Source organism: Nicotiana tabacum, chromosome 11 (assembly GCF_000715075.1).
Source record: "Nicotiana tabacum cultivar K326 chromosome 11, ASM71507v2, whole genome shotgun sequence".
Classification (NCBI taxonomy): domain Eukaryota; kingdom Viridiplantae; phylum Streptophyta; class Magnoliopsida; order Solanales; family Solanaceae; genus Nicotiana; species Nicotiana tabacum.
Window position 1 is genome coordinate 167,244,433 of NC_134090.1, and position 8,152 is coordinate 167,252,584.

An 8,152-nucleotide genomic window follows, 5' to 3' on the forward strand; every position below is an offset into this window, starting at 1 on the left:
ACCGGAAAACGCCAAAATTCCAATTTCGCCAATTCAAGCCTAAATCTACTCCGAACCTCCAAAACACATTTCGATCATGCTCATAAGTCCCAAATCACCTCCCGAAGCTATCCCAACCATCAGAATTCACATCTGTTCCCTTATTCCCATAAGTCAACACCCGATTGACTTTTTCAGCTTAAGCTTACTCAAAAGAGACTAAGTGTCTCAAATCTTACAAAAACCTCTCCGAACCCGAACCAATCAACCCGATAACATATAATACAACTGAACAAAGCAATAAAAAGTAGAAATGGGAAAAACATAGCGGTAATTCATGAAAGGACCGGCCGGGTCGTTACATCTGTACCTAAATCTACGCAACTGAATAACTAGAATGAGAGAGAAAAATAATACAAAGGTATTTTATGGCTTAAGGGTAGGAGGAACCATAAATAAATATTTGACTATAAAAATTAAAAAGTAGTTATGGAATATAATTTTTTAAAAGAGTACTTATTTAAAATAAATAAGGTGTTAACTTTTATTGTAGGAGTTAAAAATTCCTTTAAAGATTGCGTACAAATGAGTTTAGTTTGGGCTGTCTCACGGGTTGACTTTCGGCTAACTTTTGTCATGGGTCAAAATGGATTATGCCCAAATCAACCCATCACCAGAAATGTTTCATACCCAACCGGTTAAACCCCGTGACCTCATCGTCATACCTTTCTCTCAACTGCTTAACCAGGCATACCCGTTCGTCTGCATTTTTGGCTAATTGTTTTTGAGCCCCGGCCAGTTCACTTTCTGCTTTGTTCAAATAGAAACTATAGTTACTCACTTTCTGCCTTAGGTTAGCTACGGGCTTTTCATCTCTATTACTTTGGACTGGATTTTCTGCTGCTACTTTTAGTTTCTGATTTTGAGCTCGGAAGGCCTCATTTTCTTTAGCTAGTTTCTTTTTCTCGCCCTCATCTGCGGCGGCCTGCAGATCTTTTGATTGAATTGTATCTATTGTTTCATATGAGGGTAGAATGTCCGCTACGATATATGTATTAGCAAAATGTGAATAATCAGAGGGGGAGCTAAAGCGTCATTTTTGTTCAGACTTTATATTTATTTTTAAAAAGTTAATTAATTCTGTATAAATTATTAATCTAAAATCAATAAGTTTTATAATAGTATGTAAACACGAAATATTGCAAAGACACTATATGAATTATTATTCACCGCATAACATTAGTCATTACCCACATTATTATTTACCATAATAATAATAATCTTTTACACTACTCCATTATTTACCCAATAATTCTTTTTTTTTTTTTTACATTACAGGACAAACCATAAATTCTTATGCAGTACACCATTTGATTAGAAACTTCTAAGATTGACTCTTCAGTCTCTTCCGTTTGCGTGCAACTCTTTTTTTCTTCTTAATATTAGTCCTTTTGGGTTATTATGTCCTTGCTTTTTTTTCTTTTCGTTGGAAAAGTAACATGCATTTTGGGTGTTCGGCCTAATTTTCTGTTGATTTTGTGGTTCATATTTGATGCATTATATTGAACTCATTTTAGTTGATTAAATGTCTAATTGTAGTAGAAGTTATATTGTTTAATATTAATCTTTTTAGAAATAGTTAAGTTTGCAGCTTAAAATTACAGTATATTCTTTGAACTTTGAACTGAAAAGTTGAAAAACTGTTAGGTGATTTCTATGATTTTACCAAAGGTTTTGTTGCTTCTTTGATGGTTTAAGTAGCCTTAGAGCTTTATGTTAAGTTTAGAATTTTAATAATGATCAATAATCTAAAAGAAGTCTTGATAATGATATATTCTTGTATGCATATTCGATAAGCAAAATGATGATAAAAGGAAAGAAGATCCTACTCAATGGCTATGTATTTTGAACTTTGCTTTACATGAAAAATAAATCAATCAGTCAAAGTACAAAGAAGGAAAGTCAATCAATCAGCATTTTCAAAAATTCTCAAGCGCGCAAGAATGGGAAGAGAGCTAATCAAGGCCAGAGATCAAATCCAGAAGTTTCTGCAGAAGGTGAAATCAAGGAGGAATGAAGGAAGCAATTCATCAAGATTAAGAATGAATCTAACTACCATTTTTAGCTAGTTTCATGACGCTACCTTTGGGTCTTTCTCTTAGATGTATATGCCTCACAAGGAAAGGACTCCTCGAATTGCTGCAATTTAATCCCAGAAGATAAGGAAACAGAAGACTTATCAAGCTATAAAGGAAGAAGCAGAAGAACATTCAAAGACACGCAACTACATCATCTGTTTCTATGCCTTTCTAGTTTTTAGTACAAACGCTGTATTCTTGAGTCTACAAGTGTCACAAAAGATAGGAATAGTTAGAACACAAAACAAGAGTTGTGTCAACATTGGAAAGATCACTGTTACTATAACGTACTAAAACTATCACTGCTGTAAGCATTTATCAAAGATCTAAGAGAACCCTTGTGACCCAAGGGAACTGGACGTAGGTACCACACCAATACTGAACCAATATAAAAACTTTTGTGTCTTCATTACCTTTCTGCTCATTTAGTTTATCTCTACTGAAATCGTTCATTGTGCAAAGTCTAGTCGACTAAACTTATACTTAGTCAACTAAGATTTTTAAATCGTTTACAATTCACCCCCTCTTGTACTTTCACTTTAGTCTGATACTACAAAGTTTTCGTCTTTGTTATTACTGTTCAGTATGGTGCTCGGCCTAAAACAGACCTTAATTCCTTACTGTATCGAACGCATAGCAGCCATTTTTTTTGTTAACGGTTTCCGGGCTAGCTTGCGTGTGTTTCAACTATTTCATCAGATACCTGCAACCTCTTACAATCACAGGTACCAAGTAACTCAGCCTACCAAGACTTAGGCAGGTGAGAAAAAATCACCTAGTCTTTTATTGCTTCTGCTGAGATTTGAACCGGAAACCTGATGGTTCTCCTCTCACTTGATTGATCACTATGCCGCACCCTAGGCCGCCAAAAGATAGCAGCCACTTATTAGTATCAAGAGCTTCTGTAATACCACATTCAAGGTGACGGTTTTCTCATTTTCTCTTCTGCTGCACGCTGTAGACTGTTGAACCATTGCATTTATATCCTGTCAGCTAGTTTATTTTTGCTGAACTTTCTGATAGTTGCATCGCGATATCAATCTGGTATCTATTGTTTGCAGACCTAGTATAGCTCTTGAGATATAAAATTCAGAATAGTAGCGTCTTCTTAATATGAACCCCGTACTACTAAATTTTTCTGATCTAAACTGTCTTACATCCATAGTTGGACCTAAGGCTTTGAGATAGAAAGCATGGAGTATCATTACATTTACCAATCATTTGTGACAATAGAATGTGAACTTAGTATATCCATACGCATTTTTAAAAATTTCCAACTCCATATGTATATATGTTGTATATGTATGTATATTTACATATTATATACAGTCAAACCTCTCTATAACAGATTAATTTGTTCCGATATTTTTGGTTGCTATAGTGAAGTGCTTTTATAGAAAACATATATTACAACATAACATAAAAATCGGTTCCGAGTAAAACTTGGCTTTTATAGTGAATGGTTATTATATAGAGATGTTGTTATAGAGAGATCTGACTGTAATTTGAGCCGGAAGTAGTGAGGGTATCTGCATTTTTTGGCAGAAGCACGGATAGGTGTACTCGTCCATGCTTTTATCCCAAATTTGTTATTCAAGCTAAATGATGATACTTCGACTTTTTCATTTGAGGCTGAAACCAAGAGATTTCATGGTTCTCTTCTTCAATATTATTAGAAGGTAGCTGCTGGTTAGAGGATGCTGCTGCTTCAGCCTGCAGATATGGTGCCACCGGCCGCAATGCTGAGGTTGGAGTTTCCATTTCAGGCTGCAGGCATAATAAACAAGAAGATATTTTGATACATACTCGATTCATACTCTATTGTAAGACTTCGTACACAATTTAACAAACATGAAAAAGGGGCAGGCCAGTGCACAAGGCGTCTCGTGTTCATGCAGGGTTTGGGGAAAGGCTGTATCTCAAGGGGTGTGATGTAGACTGCCTATTCTAATGCAAACATTAGTGGCTGTTTCCATGGCTGGAATCTGTGACCTATAGGTCACATGGAGACAACTTTATCGTTGCTCCAAGGTTCCCCTTTTATTACAGGTTCGATTCATGCTTGATTCATACTCTATTGTAAGAGTTTACACACGCTTTAACAAACATGAAAGAAAGGTCAGCTCGGCACACAAGGCATCCCACGTTCATGCAAGGTTCGGGGAAAGGTCACATCTTAAGGACTGTGATATACACACCGTACCTTAATGCAAGTATTAGTGGCTCTTCCACGGCTCGAACCTATGACCTATAGGTCACTCGGAAACAACTTTACTGTTGCTCCAAGGCTCCCCTTTTATTAACAGAAATTAAATAGGGTAAACACATGATTAAATTTTGTTGAAGGAATTAAGTGTTGGACTAACATTTGTTTAGGACCAAGATATAAGATCTAGAAAAGGTAGGTAGCTACAGGCCCTAATATACTACAACAACAACAACAAACCCAGTGTAATTCCACAAAGTAGGGTCTGGAGGTAGAGAGTATGCAGACCTTACCTTTACCTGGTGAAGATAGAGATGCTGTTTCCGATAGACCCCGTCCTACAGGCCCTAATATAAAGAGAATAAAATGAAAGGAAGTATGAAATTACCGTGGCAAATGAGAATGAAGTTTGTAATGGAGCGATAGGTGGGAAGATCCTGGTTGAACATTGTGATTGCTTAAAGCTTTCATCAGTTAAGGAACTAAAACTTCCTTCTGCAGTACGTTTTTGGGACATTTGATAGTTAGACGTTGTAACTTTAGGTTGAAATCTGCAGTCGAGTTCATTGTTCTCTTTATAATAATCACTTGAAACTGGTTGCTGGCTACACGCTGCTGTTGCTTCAACATGCAGATATGGCGCTACCGGCCGTAGTGCAGATGTGGGAGTTTCCATTTCAGGCTGGCATAACAAACAAGTAGTCACATTGCTGATATCTGTTTAATGCTGGTCCGATAAGTACTTCCTCCGTTCCAATTTGTTTGGTATAATTCGAGCCAACATGAAGTTTAAGAAACAAACGAAGACTTCTAAAACTTGTGGTTTTATAAATGTAATAATATTTATGTGGCCATATAGAAATTTACTAGTCTTCTTGGAACTGATTAATAAGGAAACTAGTGCTTGGAGGGAGTACTTTATAGAGTATGGTAATGTACTCTAAGATCCACTAAGAACTGTATGAAGTCTGTAGTTTATACTATTGCCAAATGAAATGTTTTTATTCATAGATATCTAAGTTAATTCATGGAACATAGGGTAGCCCGGTGCACGAAGTATCCCGCATTCACACAGGGTCCGAAGAAGGGCCGCACCCCAAGGGGTGTGATGTAGACAGCCTACCCTGATGCAAGCATCAATGGCTGATTCCACAGCTTGAATGCGTGACCTATAGGTCACACGGATACAACTTTACCGTTGCTCTAAGGCTCCCTTTAACTCATGGACCATACTTATACTAATATAACTGCATGGCATAAAAAGAAAGAAGGATTCTTTTTTTGGTTAAATCAGATTACATTGGACTATTGATGTACAAAACAAATTAAAAGCTTACCTTGGCAAATTTGAATGAAGTTTGTAAAGTGAGAGTTGGGAAGGTTCTGGTTGAATGTTGTGATTGCTTAAAATTCTCATCAGTTAAAGAACTAAAAGTCCCTTCTTTATGATAATTAGTCACACCACTTATACTTGTTTGGGATATTGCATCATAAATAATTGGAGAAGAAAGGCTCATAGAACTGCAGAAACAAGTCATTAACCTAATTATTCAACATAATTATTGCCTAATTTAATCCTTAAAACTGATAGGAGAAAAGGTCCAAACCTTTGAGTAAGAGAAGATGTTTCTGAGGCAGCATAGAGATGACTATTGTTGTTGTCATTAATATAGTTTGTGTAACTATAATCTTCAAGCTCTAGCCATAAGTCATAGGGAGATTCCTCCAACGAGGGTTTTGTGTCCTCAGTTTGTGTGTTGTCTATGTATTGAAGGAGTGCATTTATTTGCTATGATAAATAAAAAATAACAATTAGTTCTTAGAACTAGTATACAGAATGATATATATGACATACAAGATTGCAGTCAGTTTGATCAAAATAAGATTTGTATCGCCTAAAACATATACCAAAAAAATCTATAATATCCATCTTTCTTCTCTTGTGCATACGTGTGTTTTTGTGTGCACGTATGTGTGCGCGCGTGCGTGTGTGAGTTATATAAAAGAAGATAACTTTATACTCCCTCTGTCTCAAATTATCTGCTATGCTTTCTAAAAATAGTTGTCTCAAATTATTTATCATTTTATAAAATTAATTATATTTTTCTCATTTTACTGTTAATAAAAATTATTCTTGAAGATGGAAATAATACATAAATAGAATAAATATTCAATAAAGAGAGATCATATCCTAAGAGATAATAAAGGTAAAATAGTCTAACCCTCCTCCTAATTAATATTTCTTAAAAGACGTGTAAAAGAGAAGTACGATAGATAATTTGAGACAGAGAGAGTATTATGGTAAGATATTTCAATGACTTGTACTAACCTTTCAGACTTTAGTGTTAACCTTCCTATTGCTTCTTTTGAGCCGAGGGTCTCCTGGAAACAGCCTCTCTACCCTTCGGGTAGGGGTAAGGTCTGCGTACATATTACCCTCCCCAGACCCCACTTGTGGGATTATACTGGGTCGTTGTTGTTGTGTTGTTGTGTTGTTGTACTTTAGTGTTAACCTTATGAGCCTCTAGAGCAAGTGCATATATAACAAAAGAGAATGCACATTCTAATATCTTATCCTTTTTATTTCTTATCATAAACTATAAAAACATAAGTATTTTTTTTACCTCCATATTATCTTCATAACTTGATGTATTATGATTGTTGGAGAGTTGTTCCTGAAACAAAACGAGACTTTTAGAAAAATGAAAAAAAAAATTAGTAAATCATAATCTTTAGTTATTTGGGGGGAAAAAAACAGATATGTAATCATACCATTCTTTGCCTAACTTGGTTCAAGGCAACCTGAAGACGTTTTTCACACAAATCAAGCTCATGGAGTGATGTAATTTTTTTTGTATCTGGTTCAAATATTCTTTAAATAAAGTCAAAATATGAAAAGAGAATAAATCAGACAATTAATCCAGGAATTAAGAATTAGTTAAGAAAAAGAAAAGAAACAAAATATTGTATCATATAAAGATTTGATTAACTCAAAGGAGTATTTCTTCCTTCTCTTTAATTACCTTAATAATCCCTCAGCCTCCTCCAGTTTACAATGCAAGCCATTGATTTCTTCTTGAATTTTCTAAGGAAAAAAAAACAAAGAGAAAAAAAATAAATCTTAAGGTTGCTAATACAAAATGAAATGTAAAATTAAAAAATAAAACAGAGAAAACTAATTGATTAAGCACCTTTGCCGTGTCATTTGTGTTGAGGTATGCAGGACTTATCCTAATAAATTAAATAAAAAGAATTATGATACACGAAAAGAGTTGAAAAAAAGAAATTCCACAGATGAAAGAAAAGGAACCTTTCAATATCGCAGAATTTATCTTGAATTTCAATCTTCCTTAGGTTCCAGAGTACAGACTGCATGGAGAGTGCACTAATCAAGATAAATTGCCTTTTCAGTTGTTTATTTTTATTTTTCTTTCTTTGGCCCAAGTCCTAAGTTAGAAGAATTTAACTTCTATATACTAATAATATAAAAGAATTAGTATTATATTTTCAAACAACCAATAACATATTAGAATATGCTGATAATATAAAATTCTTCGCTGTAAGTATATATCCTATTTAGAGAGAGTAGAGTATTAATGGCGGCCATAATAAGTCAAGTGAAGCTCACCTCTTTATTGTTGATATAGCTGCAATTGACAAAGAATATTTGTGTTAGATAGTATAGTTAATAAAATTACGTAAAAGATGGGGAAAAAAAATCGACAAGAAAAGAAACAAAAAGGGGGGAAATTTCATAAAACCAAGAAGTGAAAAACTCACAATCCTCTTTCACTATCCGGGAGATAGACGAGTTCTGAAAGGACATCTT

General features: G+C 34.8%; 1 protein-coding gene and 1 long non-coding RNA gene across 2 annotated transcripts; both read right to left on the bottom strand.

Annotated features, from left to right (window-relative positions):
- Positions 1 to 3,290: 3,290 nt before the first annotated feature.
- Positions 3,291 to 6,454, bottom strand: LOC107806091 (uncharacterized). The gene is made up of 4 exons (XM_016630205.2): positions 5,931 to 6,454; positions 5,661 to 5,844; positions 4,712 to 5,005; positions 3,291 to 3,884 (listed from the first exon to the last, which is right to left on the bottom strand). Exons 2-4 carry the CDS (start codon positions 5,838 to 5,840, stop codon positions 3,711 to 3,713), a joined length of 648 nt encoding a protein of 215 aa, XP_016485691.2. The 5' UTR covers positions 5,841 to 5,844; positions 5,931 to 6,454; the 3' UTR covers positions 3,291 to 3,710.
- Positions 6,455 to 7,346: 892 nt separating this feature from the next.
- On the bottom strand, positions 7,347 to 7,694 carry LOC142166585 (uncharacterized). Its single transcript, XR_012696995.1, has 3 exons — positions 7,634 to 7,694; positions 7,515 to 7,554; positions 7,347 to 7,408 (listed from the first exon to the last, which is right to left on the bottom strand). It is a non-coding gene; the product is annotated as an uncharacterized LOC142166585 (long non-coding RNA).
- Between the last annotated feature and the right edge of the window lie 458 nt (positions 7,695 to 8,152).

Coding starts and splice junctions, on each gene's coding strand:
- LOC107806091 (XM_016630205.2), bottom strand. CDS start 5,840: ATGAGCCTTTCTTCTCCAATTATTTATGATGCAATATCCCAAACAAGT. Junction 5,006..5,660: donor CTTCATTCAAATTTGCCAAG/GTAAGCTTTTAA, acceptor TTGTTATGCCAG/CCTGAAATGGAAACTCCCAC. Junction 3,885..4,711: donor CTTCATTCTCATTTGCCACG/GTAATTTCATAC, acceptor TTATGCCTGCAG/CCTGAAATGGAAACTCCAAC.